The sequence below is a fragment of the Dromaius novaehollandiae genome, unplaced genomic scaffold, assembly GCF_036370855.1.
Source record: "Dromaius novaehollandiae isolate bDroNov1 unplaced genomic scaffold, bDroNov1.hap1 HAP1_SCAFFOLD_70, whole genome shotgun sequence".
NCBI classification, from domain to species: Eukaryota; Metazoa; Chordata; class Aves; order Casuariiformes; family Dromaiidae; genus Dromaius; species Dromaius novaehollandiae.
In genome coordinates, this window is record NW_026991372.1 from 124,760 (window position 1) to 143,979 (window position 19,220).

A 19,220-nucleotide genomic window follows, 5' to 3' on the forward strand; every position below is an offset into this window, starting at 1 on the left:
TCTCCATCCGCTGCTTTTTATGTCTTCCCTAAATTTTCCCAGCTGTGGTTCAGTACCTCCTTCGGGGAGCGTCACGGCATTAGGCTGAGCGCAGATCCCAGTGGGGCCTTGCAGGAAGCAGCTTCGTTGGTTTTTTTGCAGGAATTAAGGCCGGGAGAGCCTGCCGGACCATCCACGCGGACTGCGGTGGTGCAGGCGATGGTTTTCCCACGTTGGCTCCCAGATTGCAATGACTCCTGAGAGCTTAACGTTACCGAGCTCTGAATCCGCTGCATAGGAGTTGCCTTGATTTGTATATAGCTATCCCGGTTTTATCGCACTCTTGTGCAGAGCAAAGTCGGGGAAGGCGATATCGGCACTCACCGGCCCCCGAAGGGCTCCTGGGTCCCGCAGGTGGAATCCCTTAATGTCCCGCCCGTCTGAGACGTGCGCTGCGTTGCAGGGCGACAGCCGGAGACTGGAGGACGCCAGCGCGTACCTGAACCTGCCGTCCACGCGGAGCGCGTCGGAGCTGAGGATCCTCCCGGGCTCCTCGTTCCGAGTGAGCGGAGGCGCCGCGGGCATCAGCGTGTCCACCCGGGACAGCTTCCAAATCTCCACTCTCGTCTGCTCTACAAAGCTGACGCAGAACGGTGAGTCCCGGCTTGCAGCGGGCCGGGCACGGGGCGGCGGTGCCGGCTGTGCTCTGCGGTGCCCGAGGCGCCGGCCCCATCGCGGTCCCCTGGCTGCTTTGCGACGGGCGCCTTTTATTCAGACACCGACAAGTAATTTGTGTTGCTAAATATATATTCCTCCTACCTGTAACTTCAAGCTATCTTAGCAGAAGCACCAAAAACGCAAAGAAATATGAGAGGTACCTGTTGGCTCTGTCTTGGGAAGTAGCCGTAGAAATGGCGATACGGGGTGTCCTGGTTATCGTGCCGGAAATCTGAGCCCCGCTGGAGCAGGCGGGGGTTGTTGCTCCGGCTCCGGCTGGGCTGGCGCGTGGTTGCATCTGGCCAGGGCTGTCGCCAATGGGGAGATGGGATGAGCCGGATCCAGGATGGGATGAGCTGTTCCCCCCGGCTCTGCTCCCTGTTTTCACCCCAGACCCCTTTCTCGTGTGATGGGGCCAGGCTGCAGCTCCCGGCAGATCCTGGCGCTGCTGGTCCGTGCGCTGGGAGCGCTCCCGCGGCCGGTGCACAGCCGGCACGGTGCAGGCACGGTGCGGCCGGCGGGCTCGGAGGAGACGGGGCAGGCTCAGCTCCGCGCGCGAGCGGTGCCGTTCCTCCTCGGGGCGGGGGACGGGACCTGGCCTGCTCTCGTTCCTGAATAACAAGGAATAAACGCCACCGCCGCGCATCTGCCGCGGCTCCTTCCCCACCTCCCGCTGGGGGAACAACTTGCCACCAGCCCCGTTTGCATATTGCTGCATTTATAGCTCAAGGCTATCACTCACAGCGTTCCTCTTTTTTTTTTTCCTCCTTTTTTTAAAGTTGTCTCTTGGCTTGTCTGTCTCCAGACCCTCCGCCTTAGCAGACTGGTTTCCCGGGGCAGGGGAGGAGGACGGACAGTGGCAGGCTGCAGGCATGGGCAGGCGCTCGCACCTCCGCCGCGAGGGCTGAGCCCCGCCAGCAGCTCCGGGCAGTCAGCAGCTCCCGGGCCGCCCTGAGCCTTTGCAGATGGTGATTAATCTGCTGCTGCCGCGAGGGAGCCGAGCCACGGCCTCCGGTCTGGGGTTTGGGCAGCAGGCGTGAACTGCTGAGCGTTGCTGTCTAACACGTCTGACCTTCCCTGGGCCCTTCGGAAATCACGGAGGGAACTGGGACTCCGTGTTCTTGAAAACAGCGTCTCGAGTTACGTAGCTCAGGCTTTGAGCCCTGGAGATCCTTTGCTCAGCTCCTCGCGAGCCAGCCAAGGGAGCGCCTGCCGTCCAAATGCAGACGCGTCAGCGCTTGTAGGCAGGATTTTGCCTTGTAGGAAAAGTTTTGGGACGCGGCAGAACATGGAGGTGCAGACAACCTTGGAAAGCGCTTGGCAGTTATGCAGACCGCTTCACGCGCGCGTCCCGAGTGAGCAGGGGAAGCTCCGCCGATGCGGCGGTGCGGTCGGGTGTCGGCCCTGCCGAAGGCCTGGGGAGAGCCGCGTGTCCGGGTGCCCCGAGCCCGTCCGCTTAGGGCACGCTGCGGGTGCAGATCCGAGGCGGTGAGCAGCGGCCTGGGCGTTCGCCAGGTTTAGCTGCCCCGCTCCGCGCAGCAGAGCTCCGGCCGCGGTCGCGGTTTCGGTGTGCGAGTGGGCACTTCTGCCGACAGTTCAGCAGAGCAGCAGCCTGTCCTGCGTCGTGGATGACAGGGAAGCGTGGAAATAACGCTGTGGGCTGGTGGACAGGTAACGTGCTGCACAGCAATACCGACGGCAGCGGGTTCGGCAGGGGCGTGCCCAGGCAGGCGGCAGCGGTACCCGGCTGGAGGGGAAGGCCATGCGCAGTGGTCCTGATTTTTTTTTTCCATATAGCAGCGCCTTCCCTGTGAGGCCAAAGGTTTGACATACTTAGCCCTGTTTTTGCTCAATCCTAACGACACGGTTGGGGAAGCGGCAGACTGCAGCTCTGATGGGGGCTGTGGGCACTCGGGGTGGCAGCCCTGCAGCCGGGGCGATGCAGCACGCAGTGTCCCATCGCGGCCGTGCTGACGGCACTTGGGCCGTCACGGACCGGTACAGGTGGGGTTTGGGGTCAGCGAGGGGCGGCTGGCGGCCGGGGCCGGCGGTGCCCGCTGCCGTGCAAGGGCTCCCGGGGACGCCGCGGTTCCCGCGCTGGCTGCGGCGCGACCTGGATGCTGGCGGTTCACACCAGCACGATGCTCCAGGCTCAGAGACACAAGCAAGTCGCACAAAACTGCATCAGTATTTTAAATCCCTGCAGCCGGCAGGCTCGATGGCCCGTGTCTAGATGTTTGCTTCCAGGCTATTTTCTGCATCGTTGTTTTCCCGTGGCCACAGACCCACGGAAGGAGACCACAGACCAGCAGTTAACTGAGCTCGCTGTTCAGCGTCTCCACGTTTCCCACGTAGCGCTTTCGCGGCATAAGTGCGGTTGCTCAGGCCGTTTCTGTCAACCTCGGGCGTTTGCTCGGCGTGGAGGAGGAGGAGGAAGGCCGGCTGCCCTCGTGCCCTGCCGCCGGGGCCTCGGTCCGTTCCCCGCGCCGGGGGGCCGTGCCGGGCTGCTCCCTCCCGGCAGCGACGCTCCGACGTCCCGGCAGCGCCGGGGTGCCAGGCACGAGCAGTGCCGAGCGGTGCCGCGAGGGACGTGCGCGATGCTCTCGCGGTTCTGTGCGGCAGCCGGGGCCGCTCTGGGAAGGGCGGTGCCGGGAGGGGGGTCCCAGCGTTTGCAGCGTGGGGGGGGGGGCAACCAGGCCGGCCCCCCCCCGCCCCGCGTGGAGCGTTTCCCACTGGGGTCGTTTCCTGCCGGATTAGGGCCGGCTGCCCTGGGCAGCGAGGACGGGAGCGGTAGAGCGTGTCTGCTGGCGTAGCTGGAGCTGCGCAATGGCTTCTAAGTCCGGTGGCAAACAAAGTCTGTGCTGATCCGTCCCCTTCGTCCCCCGCAGTCGATCTGCTGGGGCTGCTGAAGTGGCGCTCGAAGCCCAGCCTGCTCTCGGGAAACCTCCAGAAGCTGATGAACGTGGACGGCGGGGAAGTCATCAAGGTACAGCGAGCGGCTGCCGGCACCTTCGCCCTCCGCGTTCTCCCTTCGCGTCCCCCGGCCGCGTCCCCACGCCTGGGGCTTCCTCGGTCCCTCAGCGGCCGAGGGACGTCACCGCCCCGGAGGGAGGGTTGGCAGCGTCGCGATGGAGGTGTTGCACGGGCAGCGTCGCCGTGATGGTCACGCGCAGGGGAACTCTGAGCTCCCTCTTAGGGCGGATCAAGCTGGAGAATTGTCCCCTGGAACAGGGCTGGGAGCCTCAGGCTGGGAAAATAATACAGAAACCAGTTCTGCCCCAAGACAGAGCTTTCCCTCTGTCGGAGGTGGATCCAGGATGATGCTGGAGTCAACGCTCAAGCCCTCACAACCCTTTCTTCTCCTCCAGTTCCTCCAGGACACTTTGGACGCCTTGTTCTCCATCATGATGGAGAATGCAGACACGGACGTCTACGACACACTCGTCTTTGACGCCCTGGTGAGTAGGTCCCTGTCTCGCCTGCCTTCAGGCGCCTTCAGCCCTCTCTGGGCCAGGCTGAGGGAAGCCCAGCATTTCGCTCTGATCCAGCAGACAGATTACCAGAAGTGCCTGAAAGGGCATAAGACTGAGGGGGTTTTTGAGGTGGGATCTGCTGGATCTGATCAGGCGTGCAAGGCCCGGAGCCACCCAGCCACGTCCAGGCTGCTCCACGGTCTCGCGGGCTGAGTGGAGCCCGGATGCCCTGGGCCTGGGGAAGGGCCACGGAGGTGGTCGGACTCTGCAGGTGGGGAGAGCAGTAGCTGCAATTTGAGCAAGGCTCAAAGGCGTTTCCTCTAGAACAAGCAGTAAAAGCAGCGTCAAGAGACAAGAGTGATCCTAGCAAACAGCCTGGGGGGGGTCAGGTCGGAGCGACTGCTGTGCTCCCACCCGAGTCAGTGGCACCAGTGACAGCGGGAGCTCGGTGCAAACTGGCTGTGAGGCATCTTAGAGGTGCAGAAGCATCCAGCAAGCCCCGAATCTGAGATCTGCTCCATCTCGGTGGAGCGGACGGGCCCGCGGGAGGCTGGGGCACCCTCGGCAGCTCCGAGGAGGGACGTCAGCGCTGCTCCGGCTGTGCTCCGCGGTTCTGCTGACCCGGCGCCCGTCTCCCCCCAGGTTTTCATCGTGGGCCTCGTCGCCGACAGGAAGTTCCAGCACTTCAACGCGGTGCTGGAGGCTTATATCCAGCAGCACTTCAGTGCCACGCTGGCCTACAAGTGCGTGGGGGCCGCCGGGGACGGTCCCCCCCCGGGCAGGGCGCGGGGCTGGTGGCGGAGCGGGGAGGGACCCCGGCTGGCCCTGCCGCCGGCCGGGAGGGGGGACGTGGGAGCCGCCGTGGCTTTGCAGCAGCCCTGGGGCCCCGTCGCGTGGGAGGGAGGCGGGTCGGAAGCGGGACCCCCTCGGACCCCCTCGGACCCCTGCGGACCCCCTCACCGGTGCTGCCCCGCAGGAAGCTGCTCTCGGTGCTGACGCAGTACGTGGACAGAGTGAGCCAGGGCGAGCCCTGCGAGCCGCTCGTGCGCACCTTCAAGGCCCTCGAGTACGTCTTCAAATTCATCGTCCGCTCCAGGCGCCTCTTTGCCCAGTAAGTCCCAGCAGCCGCTTCCCCCTCTCCCAGTGCCCCCGGTGCTGGTGCCCATCCGGGCAGGTGCCGGTGCCCACGGCGCTCCCCAGCCTGGCGGTGCCGGGGCCCCGCGTGCCGCAGGCTCCGGTGCCGGGTCCGGGACGCCTCGCTGTCCCGCTGCAGCCGCCGGCCCTTCCTCGGAGCCGCTGCACGTGCGGGCTTCAGGCAGCACCGGGCTCTGTGCGCTCTCCGTCGCGGAGTCGTGCGGAGCAAGGCCGGGAGGGACCGGGGGGGGGGGGGGGGTCGTGTAGCAAACCCGTGCCCCGAGGCAGGACTGGCGCCGCTTAAGCTGTTGCAGGCAGGTTTTAATGTGCTCTTAAAACCCTCCAGCAGCGGGGACAGCACAACCGCCCCAGGCAGCCCCGCGCCGCTCAGCTCGCATCGCGGGCGGGGGGTTTTCTAGCACCTGCTCCACGCGTTCCTCATCGCTCTTGGGGCTGGCGCTCCCTGTCCTGCTCCCACGGGAGACGGCAGCGCTTTTATTCCTTTCTTTGCTGCTTTTCGTGCGTCGGCCACCACTGCCGTGTCCCAGCGGCCAGGGACAGGACCTTCCCGGGGCGTCCCGGCCCCGGCAGGGCCGTCGCTCCTCCCGCCGCGCCGGCAGCCCCTTCCCTGCAGCCAGGCTGGGAACGGCCCTGTCCTGGCCGTGCTGCTCCCGGCCGAGGCTCGGCTGCGATCCGCTCCCCATCTTTCCTGAGGAGCCCTTGCTGCCCAGGCACGAGCTGCCCTGAAGCTTTCTCCTTGATTTTTCCTTTGAGAGGAAAACTTTGTGCTTATCCTTAGTGAATCGCAGCTTGCTTATTACCGAGCAGCTTTCCAATTTGTTGAGATTGTTATGAATTCTGGTCCGTCGCCCGGCTCCGCGCGGTCCCCCCGTTCCGACGTTATCTCCGTCTCTCCGGATAGCCTTCCGACGCGCGTGCCCGGCTCTGCCGTGGCCGAGCCCTGGCCGCCGCGTGCGGTGCGAGTGCCGGCAGGTCTGCTGGCCTGGCGACTGCCGCCGCTCTGCGCCGGGACCAGGCTGATGCCTCCGTAACGGAGACGGCAGGTCTGGCGTCAGGGGTTTGCGTGAAGCACCTCCTCTCCGCAATCCAAGCGACGCACGCGGCCCCTCCGACCGCCCCATGAGCTGCTCCGTTGCACTCCAGCCTGTCGCTGTGCCCTTGAATCATTTATAGCACAAACGACGTGTTCGCCGTCTCCGGGGTGTTCCCCGCACGCAGCGGGACCGAGGCGGTGGGCGCCTGCGGACCGGAGCGGGACTTGGGCTGCGCGAGCCCTTTCCTGCCCCGCACACCCGTTGGGCGGCTCGTGCCCCGCCGTGGAGGCTCGTCCCGCTTCGCGGCCCCGCTCGGCGTGAGCCTCCGCCGCCTTCTGCCGCGGCAGCCCTGGAGGGGGTCCCCCGGGAGCAGCCCGCGGCGGTCTCGGGGCAAACGGGACCTTCCTGCCCCTGTTCGGGAGGCGAAACGCGTTGAAGACAGTTCCCCAAGCTCGTCGCCCTCCAGGAGAGACCCTGGACCCTCCGAGGGCCGGAGGGAGACGGCAGGCGCGTCCCCCTGGGGCAGGCCGCCCCGGTGCCTCCCGAGCCATCCCAGGCTCGGTGCTTCCCTGGAGAAGCCACGCGGTTAAGTCCTACGGAAAGGCGTGGGACAGCAGGAGCGAAGCACACGGGCGCTTGATTCCCACCCGGATCCGCCGGGAGCACGGCGAGACGAATAACCCCCCGGGAAGGTCCGCGCTGACGCCGTGCGTCCTGGCCGGAGAGGGACGGCTGGGAGAAGTTTCCAGACGAAGTGAAAAACTGCTGGAAACACGACTGATGGGAGTCACCAGAAGAACCAAGCTGTGTTCCTGTTTCGTTCCCGGCGCGAGGCGCTGAGAGCTGAAGCGGTCCCAAAGAGGGGCAGGGAAGCGCCTCCCTTGCTAGGGGCAGCCGGAAGAGGACGGAGCAGCGCAGATCGGCTTGGGAGATCGGCACGGTTGGCTCGGGACCGGGGCAGAGCTGCTCGGGACCGTGCCGCTGGGGCGCACGACCAGGCGCGTGGCCGTTTTCCGGGGCGCGTTTAACGGGGCAGAGCAGAAGCAAGCCTTGCTGCAAGCCCCGTCCCTGCTCAGGCTTTCTGTTCGTTATCGCTCATCAGCGACTCCCGGCATCTCTTCAGGACTAGGCAGTTACTGCCGGGGCTCCGGGGATGCTCCATCACCGAGCTGAGGTTCCCACCTCTTCCTTATATAGGAAAATGTAGAACAAATTCGCCACCTTGTAAAACTTTCGGCAAAGAAAATTAATTATATGGAGCATTTGCAAACAGCCTTATGAATTAGTTTGCATTAAAATAAAGACATCCCTGAAGACATTTAGTATTTTTATTCATCTTTTCTTTATCTCAGTGATCTTAACAGTGGAATAACATGAACTCTTCAGATCTTCTGAATGCTTAAAATGGTACTAAATCCTGTACACGGTCTATAATTTAAAGAAATTAGGTTGTAATTAAAATAAGTTGCTGCGGACTGCTGTATCTATCTGATTATGTATGCTGCAGACGGAGTCGGATGAGCAGCTCGAGTACCTCCGAGGAGGCTCCCTGGTTCCCGCGCGGATAACCGGAGCGGCAGCCCGCCGGCGTCGGCAGGCCGGGCGCAACCGGAGGGCACGACGTTGCATCTGGCCTCTGCGGCACCGCAGGGAGAGGTTTGCTCCCCGGTGTTGATCCATCCTTCTTCTCCTAGGCCAGGAAGCGTCGTTGGCTGGAGCCCGGTAGGCTGGGAAGGGGCTGAATCCACAGCGCTGGCATCAGCAATGCTGTTCTTGAGCCTCCTGGAGTAACCGGCCAGCTGCTCCGCTGCCAAGATCGTGTTGTTTTTAGCCTGTTTCTCACGTGACGCCCTGGCGCGTTGCCTGGAGGAGGCAGCAACCGGCTGAGCCGCGCTCACCCTCTCCGGCCTTCGGGATGCTGGAGACCTCTCGCATCCCGCATCCCCGCATCTTCAGGCTGGGCTTTGGTAGCCCATTCCTGGTATTTGCGTCTCTCCGTCATCTTCCTCCGAGCTCCCCAGTTCTGCTGTCTTTGCTGGGGAGGGCTGCCAGCGCCGCGCGCCGCTCGGGAGCCCCGTGGCTTGGTGCAGTGGTGTGACGACAGGGACTCTTGTTTTCTATTCCTTTTCTGTTAATTCCTAGTATTTGTTCTGCTTTTTGACTGCCACCGAGGGAAGTTTCCCTGCAGTGGTTTGCCGTAGCCCTGAGACATTGCCCTGCGCGTCGGCTCCAGCCTCCTGCCCATGCGGAAAGCTGGAGTCGCTCTTCCCGCGGCATCCGCTTCGTCTCGCGGGGCCCCGTGCCGCCGTCCCGCGGGTCCCTCTGCAGCGCCTCGCGGCCGGCCCCGCTCCCGCTTCCCTGGGTAACCGGCACCGTCACAAGCTCCATCACCTCCGTGCTCGTCCTCTTTTCCGGGCCTTTGTGCATTGGGCCATCCCGGTCAGCACAGGCGCTGAGGGACTTTGTCGGCTTCCTCCTCCGCGGGAACGGATCGCTTGTCCTGCCCTCTGCTCCCCTCTCTTCACCAGTCCCTTACCCATCTAGGAGCCCTCCCTTTAGCCCATCGTCTCTGAGTTTCCTGATGAGTTTCTCTAGTGGGGGACTTGGCTGATGTCTGCCTGGGTCTCCGAAAGGCTTATCACGACTGACCGTCCCCATCCATGTTTTTGCTGGAGACTTCTTCAAAAGAGCACCAGGAGGTTTGCAAGGCAGGATTTCCCTTTCCAAAAGCCACACTGACTCATCCTTATCATGCTTTTTTACCATCATCCATACTAATTTGCTTAGTGTGGTGGTAGTCAGATAATTTCCCTGCCTAGCTTAATTGACAGCGCTTGAGAGATTTCCTGCGACGCTCCTCGAGCTCGGTTGCGTGTCGGGATCCAGGTGCTGCAGGGGTGAGAAAGGGTCTGCAAACCGGAGGGGCACCAGGCTTAAAGACAGGCTCTGTCTGTAGGTTTTCTGGATGAAATCCTCCAAACCAACAGGTCAGTAATGAATTAAAGACCCTATTGACCCATGTCTGCTGCAGTAACGCAAATCAGCAGTAATCTTGGCTTAGCTGAGATGCACGCTCTGATTGCTTTATAGTGCTGTGGTTTAAGTCATTACTTAAAAGCTCAGACATCAGTGTTGATAATACACTCTTTTTAATGATTTTAATATTTATATGGTATTTACGTAAGCCGTCTTTAATATGAAATTACAGAATTTTGTAGGCAAGAGTTTAAGACTGAGGTGAGCTCAAAAATTCATGCTATTTAGTTATGGATAGTTGTATTACGAAACGGACTAGGTGAAAAATCTGACAAATCGCTAAAGAACAGTGATTATTGCCTGGTATCACTGTTGGGCGGATAAGGGCTGTGCGTGGACCTTCGTTTTGTTATGCTTATTTGGACACACACAGGCTCCTTTGAGTGTCGCTTAACCCCAGACTTCCCGGCCTTATGTCTGGTTTTGTGCGAAGCGTCAGCCACGTCGGGGAGCTGCCGGGCCGCTGCCGGCGGAGGGAACCTGCTCCCGCGCGGACAGAGCCCGAGGACGGTGCCAGGAGCGCTGGGGGACACGGTCCGAGGAGCAAGGCTGGGGAACGGGGTTTTCTGGGCGGGCCTTACATTTTTTTAATAACTTTTTATCTACTGGATGAGAGGAAGGGAAGTACCTTGAGTGAATCTAAACTATCTTTTTACTTGAAAGCTGGTGAAGAGATATAAACGAGCAATTACTCGGATAATACATGGGTTTGTTTCAGCCCAACTGCGACACCTCAGGCAAATGAGCAGGGTTGTTCCCCCGTCAGATCTGTGTTTTGTGCGTTCCCCGGGTTCATTTACCAGAGAGGAAGGACGAAGCTGAAAGCAGAACAATCCTACTGTAGCTTTATAAAACAAAGAAGCAAAACCTTTACAAAAGCTAGATCCAGTAAAAATAGCGGGTAAGCAGAAAATAACAAATCTCGTTTGTTCTCCTGCGATATGCACAGCGGAGAAACAAAACACGTTCTGCTTGTCACGACGGAGGCTGGTGCTCCCGGTGGAGAGCAGATCAGGCTGGAAGATGCGTCTGTCCCCACAGCCAAGGGATAGGTTGCTTTTTTATTGCTAATTTCCTCCATTCTGCACCTGCAAATCATTCACCACTAAGGTTCCCTTTTGCATACACTGTATCAATGGAGTGAATAAATTAGCTCAAATGTGACCCATTTTTCACAATGAGTTATTATGGTGAGTCTTATTCTTATAATTCTGCATGCGATTAGCTGTTTTGAACGTTTCTTGCAGTATTGCAAGTCTCACGGCTAAAATTTCCCAAATACATTGCTGGGTTCTGTGGCTGATCACGCAATGCCGCGTTCGGCTTGGGGCGCTCGGTGGGTTTCCAGCCAGGGTGGGAAGACAGTGGCCTCCTCTGATGTGACCTGCGTCATATAAAGTAGTATAAAAGAGGTTTATATACATATATGTATATATGAATATGTATATGTAGTGTATATGGATACTATAAAAGAGCAGATAGTCTTTAGTACTGCTAATGCGACCTGTCCTAAGCAGCGCTTCTGGCCCGTCCCCGTGGCCGGGCGGCGGCTGCCCGGGAGCCTTGCTGCCGCGCTGAGCGGGGCGAACGGCGGCGAGGAGCCGCGACGGCCCGCGCACGAGCCCGGCGCTGAGCTGGAGCCCGGGCGAGCGGCGCCGGAGGCCGGCGGTGACGCTCCGTCCTTCGCAGGCTCTACGAGGGGAAGGAGACGGCCGAGTTCCAGCAGTCGCTGCAGCGCTTCTTCCTCTCCCTCAACCAGCTGATGCGGTCCCCGCAGGAGGGGCCCACGCTGCTCGCCCAGGTACGGCGGGCTGGGGGGCCGGGGGGGCCGGGGGTCCTGGGTCGGGGCCGGGCACGCGGCGGCACAGGCGGGTGGATGGACGGATGCACGTCGTGCCCTGCTGACGTCCCCCTGCGCGGCCGCGGCGGTGCGGTGCCGGTGTTGCCGCATGCAGACCCCCGTGCGGGGTGGCGGGGGGGGTCCCCAGGCTCTGCGCACCGGCTGTCCCCCTGTGCGGCCGCGGCGGTGCGGTGCCGGTGTTGCCGCATGCAGACCCCCGTGCGGGGTGGCGGGGGGGGTCCCCAGGCTCTGCGCACCGGCTGTCCCCCTGCGCGGCCGCGGCGGTGCGGTGCCGGTGTTGCCGCATGCAGACCCCCGTGCGGGGTGGCGGGGGGGGTCCCCAGGCTCTGCGCACCGGCTGTCCCCCTGCGCGGCCGCGGCGGTGCGGTGCCGGTGTTGCCGCATGCAGACCCCCGTGCGGGGTGGCGGGGGGGTCCCCAGGCTCTGCGCACCGGCTGTCCCCCTGCGCGGCCGCGGCGGTGCGGTGCCGGTGTTGCCGCTGCGGCGGTGCCAAAGCCCCCCAGCTGCCCTCGCAGTTAGTGCCGCAGGGCAGCGCCTTATCCGAGGGCGAGAACCAAGAAGAAAACGCGACTGACTCATTTGCGCTCCGTGGAGCTCGTTAGAGAGGGGACGGGAGTCGGTTTCTTGGCCGTGGGTCTGGCTCTGGCATCGCGCCGGCGGCGCGGCCGGGCCGCGCTCGGGACAGACCAGCACGGGGGTCCCGCGCGGCGGCCAGCAGCTCCGGGGAGCCCCTCGCCGACGCGTCCTGTGGATGCGGAAGGTTTCCTTGGGCGCAAGGGAAGGGCAGACACGTGCGTGGAAGAGAAACCCGTCCGCAGCTGCAGAGAGGCAGACCCCGCGTCTGCACCGCCAGCGCAGCTATGCGAATAGCAGGTGTTAAGTGTAGGCTAGACCTTAGGAGTCAAGCGTACGGATCGCAGCTTTGAACGCGAGTGGAGCGCCTGGCTGTGGGCACCTGCGTTAATTACTGCTCAGCACGAGCAGCCGCTGCCGGGAGACGGTTTCGCGGACGAAGCCCCGCCGTGCAGGTGTTTCGCCCCAGAGCTCGGCGTCGCCCGTCGCGCTGCTCTTCTCGGAGATCTTCCGGGAGCTGCGGCGATGCTCGTGTTTGCTGTGCCCGTGTGCTCTGGGCTCGGTGATTTCCCTGCCTTTTAGTCACAGAAACCAGAGTCCTTTGCTGTTGAGCGTCTTACGGGAGAGCTTTTTCCCTCTTTGCACAAGAGACTGCTGTTTCTGTGTCACATTTACTCCATGGCTTTCTTAGGTAGTGTCTTATAAATTAACATAATTACAAAAGTAGTTTGCAGATCAGTAACGACAGCTATTCTTCCCGTGAGGAGGAGGGCTGTCCCGCCTTGTCCGCTTGTTCCGTGTGGAACGTATTCCACACTTGTCCGCTTGTTCCATCAATTACTGGTTGTAATTCTGATTTCTGGCTCAATGCTGTTGCTCTGGAAACTCCGTGCTTTGGTAACCCGACTGTCTGCAGTTTTACCAGGCTGGTGCAAATCCACCCGGGTGAATTCGTGTGTCACTCAAGACCTTGATTCAGGCCTGAAGAAGAGGCATTTTGCAGATGCATCCAAGCTGGAGACTAGCTCCCAGGGGCAGCGGAGCAAGATCTGCTCGTGCATCACCAGGAAAGACGCTGCTGCAGCTGACCTTCTGCCGAGACCTGGGATAGCAGGGATAAGAGCAGAAAATAGCCCCGAGGTGCACACGGTGCGGCAGGACCTGCCAGCTGTCCATCAAAAGTGTCAGAGAGGAGACAGGCAGCTCTCAAGAGTGAATAAAGCAGAATTTTGGGGACACGTCGTCCTAGGTGTCTCGGCAAGGGCAGACGAGTGCGTGCTTCACCCCGAGGTGCTCCAAGGCTGGGACCTTGCAGGGGATGACGTTCCTTTTAAAAGACGAGACCGTAGTTTTTGTAGGTAACCCAGTACGTCAGTGCTGACGGGAATCCAGACCAATCTGTGTCACAGGGCCGTTGCTGGCTATCGCTCTCAGGAAGACGTTTTTTCTGTATTGCAGCACTATTACGGTTCTTTCAGTGTGCCCGAGGCATTGTGAGTGTGCGCAATAACCTGACTTCTTCTAAAAGCAGACTGAAAAATCGGACGTGGTGGTGTTCCATCCTGTACAATTGTACTGCTGTAGCTTCCGGACAGCATCCTGTAATTCCGTGATACAGACTTGGTGGGGTGCCGCCTAGCTCGCGTGACCTGTTGGAAGCATGATATTATTTTCAGAAATTTGCTTATTCTACTCCTGCTAGGTTTCTAAAATCTGACTAATCTTTCTGCTGATAAAGATTTAATTCTGCAGTGAGATATGAGCTCCTCACTGGGAGCTTTTTCGATGAAAACAGCCTTTTTTTGGTTGCTATTACTTTGGTTGAGAGAGTAGGGGAGACTCGTGCCCTTTTGGCAAATCCATGTTGTTTTCTTTAAGGAAAACGTGCCCCTTAGAACTCATACCAGCTTCTTACTTAAGATATTGCCAGCGTTTCAAGCAGGTCTGGATGCTGTGGTCACGCTTTCCCCAAAGTCCTGCCCAGGCTCAGCCCGGCCTGCGCTGCACATCTGTGCTGTGTTGTTTTGTAGTGGCAGGACACAGTCCTTCCCGAAGGCTTTCCGTCTGCTCGTGTCGCTTCCGAGCAGTCCGGAGGTGTGCACGCTTTGACTCGCATCCCGTCGCTGCCTGTGGACTCTGCGATGGCTCCTTGGAGGGTGGCAGGGGAAGGGGAGCTCGTTTAATCAGAGCTGGGCGACATCGCTGCTGTTCGTATGGCGACGTCCCCCCAGGTCGCTTGCAGTCCTTGGTTGCCAACTTAGAAGTTCTCAATTTTGTAAATGTAGCCTGTGTTTAATATTTCTGAAGGCATGGCTTTGCACTCAGCTGCCTCGCAATATGTAGTGTTTACTTGCACCGAGCGTGGTGTGTCGCCCAGGTCCCTTCCTTGCAGTAATTCCTCCTCCTCCTCGCTAACTGCTAACTGTTGTTGTGTGAGCTGCAAACATTATCAGTAATGAGGTTTCTCCCAAGGTCGTTGACAAAAATGTTTCGCTGGGTGATAGAATGCCCAGAGGAAATTATCCAGCACAGACGTGAAAATCAGAAAGTGGTTTTAAAAGCAAAAAGCACCTTAACTTTGAATGCCTGATGATGGGCTCGGAGCTGACTAACGCACCACGGATGAGACCTGAGACTCTCACGGACAGTGCTATGGCAACACCAGCTCAGTGCTCAGCACTGACCAGAAAGAGCTCACTAAAAGTTGGGAATTATTAGGAAAGGAATCAAGAAGAAAAGAGGAAATATCCTTTGCGGCAATATAAATCCACGGTGCATCTGCGTCTCAGTGTCACGTGCAGCCCGACATCCTCCTCTGAGAGCACAGAGTCGGTCTGGAGCAGCCCCAGCGAAGGAGGACCAAATGTCCGGGGCAGCTTCCACGCGGGTCACCTGTCTGTGCCAGACCCCTTCCCGCAGGAGCAGAGATGCCCAGGGAGACAGGACGGAGCTGCAGGTTCATGCGTGGCTGGAGAAGGGAGCGGGGGGTTGTTCGTGGTCTCGTCGGCTCAGGCAGGAGGGAGCAGCTGATGAAGCCGGTGGGAGTCTGACTCAGAACGGACCAAAGAAGGTGATTCTTCACGTAGCGTGCGATGCGTCTGCAGAGCTCCTCGCGGTGCCTGTGACTCTGCCGGTTTGGGGACAGCCGTGCAGATCTGTGCAAGAAAAATCCACCCGAGGTTATTTAAATACAAAGACATTTCTGGCTCAAGAGGCCCTGACCGCAGCTCGCTGGAGGCTCAAGAGCGGTCCTGGGAAGCGGCACTCCATGCTTGCTAACCCAGCGGGATCCCACGCGCCTCCTCCCTCCGCCTTGGCCCACGTGCCCAGCCTCGCGCTCCCACCTCTTGCTCCTCTGCCAAGCCTGGCCCAAGGCTTACACGCTGCTGTCTATTTGGTGGGCTCCTTGGCTCGTTGCCTGACCTCGGACCTTCCCTCTCCGCAGTTCTCGTGCGGTGTCCCACACTGGTTCCTGCTGGGCCCCAGTGACTGGGTCTGACTGTCCAGCCTTGGTGGTGTACCCTTAGCACACTGAGCAGACACTCTAAGGGGAAAACGTGTTTTTTTCTTATTCTTGCCTGTGGACTTTGCAGCTGCTCTACAGGTCTTGCAGACCCGCTACAACTCCTGGGATGACCAGCTCCCACCCAGAAGCTGAAGGCGATACCCAGAAGATGCGTTAGTGACTGGTGCATTGCAGTGTCACCTCATTCTGCCTGGTCTTTTTGTTAAAGCTGCAATTCTCCGATCAGACCACGGCAGAGCTGATAACAGCTTGTTAGCTGGAACGGCCTTGAAAAGGCCGCCTGTTTCGTGGAGAAAGCCAGCCCGTTGTCGGAGAGCTGCACGCTGTGGGGCTTTGTAGTGTGTGACTGCCCTGCGCGGTGGAAGGAGGCCGAGTCTCTTGCACCAGCGTGGTGTCAGGTCCGCTCCCCGAGCTAAAATCAGGACGGGGCCAGGGATGGACCTGTGGCGTGGTCCTAGGCCGGAGCGTGGGACAGCTCTTCAGCCAAACGCCCCCGGCTTCCCTAACCAACACTGCGATTCGGGGGTGCCTGCGACGTGGAAGGAGGTGGAGGGCTGCCCGCTCCCTGCCCGCGGCTGCCCGGCTGCCCTCCAGCCGGGAGAGAGGAGTGCTTTTGCCTGCAAGTGCTCCCTCACAGCAGCAGAGCCCTTGAGAAGAGCTTCGCTCGTCCCCCTGCTCCCCTGCTGCAGCCCGGGTTTTCCCGGCACCTCAGGAAGCTGAACGCTGAGGCGGGACCGAGCTGCCAGCTGTGATGGCCTAGGGCTCGCTGGTGCTGGGCAGAGCAGCTTCCCGGCGTGGGTCTTTGCTCTGACTCTTCCCTCGGTGGCCCTCAAAGCGTGGGGTTTCTGTGCCAAACTGACCCGTGCCATGCAAGCACGGAGATCGCGGTGACGTGCGCCTAGACGCAGGTGTCTGTGCTGCTGCTGCTGGGTCTCGCTGCCCGACCCGGGTCTCTGCAGCCGTCTGGCTTCACCGTTCCCGGCCCCACCAGCCCCCGGCGAGCGCCCAGCGATCACCCAGCCCTGCAAGGCTTTCCGTATGGCAAAACACCATCAGTGGCGCAGAAAAGACAGTTGGGTTGAACAAATATTTCTGTTCTATACTTTGAAAGAAGTCAGACTTTTTTTTGTAGCTCATGGTCAAGCTGACATACTTCCGCTATGAAAATCAGTAGAAGGGAGTTAATCCTCAGTGGCAGAAGGACTATATTTTCAGATCTGCAAGACTAGGCGATTTACCTCAGCAGTTAAAATAAAAAGCAGAACCAACTGCTTGAAGAAATCCTTCCTGAGCCGTAGATGCTGATGTTTAAGGAGTCTTGTAACACTGGAGAAGTTCTTGAGGAATGTAAAAAAATTCCAGTATGATCTCATCTTTTAAAGGATGACTAAGATGACCTTACTAACTGCAGACCAAATAAGCTGTCCATTGATCCTGGCTCAGCCATGGAAAGGATGCAATCAGTAAAGAATTAAAGGATGGCAGTATAATTAATGTTAATCACTCCAGCTTTACTAAGCATGGAGTTTAATAAAAAAATCAAATTTAGCTGCTGCTTTTTTCTGAAGTTTTGGTGGTGACTGAGGAAGATGGCTGGCGTAACACACAGGACTTTAAAAACCGTCTGATTGGATACAATATTCTGATTTAAAATTAGCAGTGTATAAGTTTAAGAAGATTAAAAAGTAGTTATTTTATTAATATATAGCTTTTTAGTTATGAAAGAAGTAGTTATGAGTGGAGACCCATCGTGCTGGGATGAGCACTTCCTTTGGGTCCCGGGGAGTTAGCTCTCGGCTCGGCAGTTCCCGAGCGTCTGTGGACGGTTTGGATGATGCGGTCGGTGCTGGCAGACGCAGCGGGACGCGCCGAGCGCGGCACCACCGCCGGCAGCTCCCGAGGAGGAGGAGGATCCCTCCGCCCCGTCACCCGCTCGCGGGGAGGTGGGTGCCCAAGAAGTGGCGTGAGAGCAGGGCAGACGGTCCCGTCCTTCCCCCGAATGCTCCCCGACCCCCGGCAAAACTGGCCCAGGGACTTCCCAAGCCTGCGGTGGTAATCCTTATATTTGATGTTCTTGGGTGGATTTTTCTGGTGTTAATTTGTCCCGGTGCTTTTTAAAGCTGTGTAAACTTGTAATATCCCCAGCTTTCTGAAGCCCTTACTGTAACTCAGAGAGAAGCTATGGGCTCGATGCGGAGATCAGGTAAAAATTGTTGGACCTGAATTACGCAGAGATCAAACTTGTATAAACCCGCAGGAACTGAACCTAACTAAAGCAGAGCTGCCAAAGATGCAGAACTGTGTCAGATGCCACCTCTGACCTTCGGGTGCCCAAATCCCTGGGCTTCTGTGGAAGTCCCGTCTCCACTTTCAGGATGCTCCAAAGACCAGGGAAGCCTGAAAGACCAGATATCCAGACCAAGCCAGGGACAAGCAGAGCTGCGTGTGCTACCCAGATCAAGCCATAACCATAACAAAGTAGATTCGGACGCAGAATGATCTGCGGCTTGAGGGGGGCCGGTGTGTTTGCTGTCCCACAACACGAGCTGGACGTCCCCAGCCTTCGCGCCGGGGCGCTGGTGCCGCGGGGCCTCCTCCCCTCCCCTCCGGCCCCGGCAGCGGTGGGTCCCCGCCAGGGCCGCCAGCAGCCTGGGGAGGTTTTGCAGGCGGCAGCGGGTGCTCGGACATCCGCGCTGTGGGAATGCCTGCGGTCTGGGGGGAAAGCCGGAAACCGCTGTTCTCGCCTGCGGTGATGCAGGGATAGCGTCGTGGGGGGTCTGGGTGCTCGGCTGGATGCTGCTGGCCCACGGGGGAGGGTGGTCCTGGCCGAGGGGCCTTTCCGGTGGCCGAGCGGGACGTGACCCTCGCCGCGCCGGGCGCGGGGCCGGGCTGAGCCGGGGAGGCGGCAGCCGCAGCCGGGGGCGATGCACGGAGCCGGCGGGGACCGTCCTGCCGGAGGGAGCGGGCAGCCAGGCGGGAGCCGGCAGCGCCCGGCCCGTGGGGTTAGCGCGGCTCTGCGTTCCCAGGGAGCAGCCCTGAAATACCTGCCCTCCATCCTCGAAGACGTGTTCGGCATCCTCGACTCGTCCGTGCTGGGGTAAGTCCTCTCCTCCGCCGTCCCGCGCCGGGCTGGGACCTGGCGTGCCTGCGGGAGCCCCTGCTCCGCGGCCCCGGGATGGGACCGGACGAGCGGGACGGCGGCCAGAGCACGCAGCCGCTCCCCCGGGTCTGGGCAGGCTCTGGCAGCCCGCGGAGGGTAAAACGCGGCAGAAAAGGGTCCTTGCTCTAAAGTCGCCGGATTGAGCCCCTGAGCGCGCAGCAGTAGCAGCTCTACGGGGGAGAAGCCGCCGCTGTCACCCATTAGGGCTTGCAGAAGCGCTGGCGTTTCCCGTTTCACACCTGCCTCCGGCGGGGGCTGCGGGGCGGCAGAGCCCTGGGCTCGCGGCCGAGGCCGGTGGACGCGGAGGGGCCGGGACCGCGGGGGGGGGACGGGAGCGCGGGGTCTGCAGCAGCCCAGCACGGCCCCAGGACCTGGGGGAGGTGGAGACGCAGCACGTGCGCCCGGCTGGGAGGCTCTGCAAAGCGGTTCCCGTCCCGGGCTGGGTTTCGTCTCAGGTGGAGCCTCCCACCCGCAGCACCGGGGTCAGCTCGTTTGGACGAGCTCAGCGTTTCAGCCCTCTGCAAGGGCTGCTGCCCGGAAAAATGGGACTGGTTTTCCTGACACGCGGAAAGTTCCCCCTTACCTCCTCCTTAATGCAAAGATAAGGTTTTTGTTCAGTGTTTTCGGCAGCCTGCACTTCAGGCAGAGGCTGAGCCTGCAAAATATCAGTCCCAAATGTGCCCTTTTCAGGAATTTATGACAATGC

General features: G+C 60.1%; 1 protein-coding gene across 1 annotated transcript in view; it reads left to right on the top strand.

Moving 5' to 3' along the window:
• LOC112994540 (dedicator of cytokinesis protein 2-like) overlaps positions 1 to 19,220 on the top strand; it is a 67,715-nt gene that overhangs the window by 11,616 nt on the left and 36,879 nt on the right. Inside the window, exons 18-24 of the mRNA XM_064503930.1 lie at positions 443 to 632; positions 3,585 to 3,682; positions 4,065 to 4,154; positions 4,812 to 4,912; positions 5,146 to 5,280; positions 11,084 to 11,195; positions 18,381 to 18,451. Coding sequence (XP_064360000.1) covers positions 443 to 632; positions 3,585 to 3,682; positions 4,065 to 4,154; positions 4,812 to 4,912; positions 5,146 to 5,280; positions 11,084 to 11,195; positions 18,381 to 18,451 — 797 coding nt within the window. The remainder of the gene's footprint in view (positions 1 to 442; positions 633 to 3,584; positions 3,683 to 4,064; positions 4,155 to 4,811; positions 4,913 to 5,145; positions 5,281 to 11,083; positions 11,196 to 18,380; positions 18,452 to 19,220) is intronic.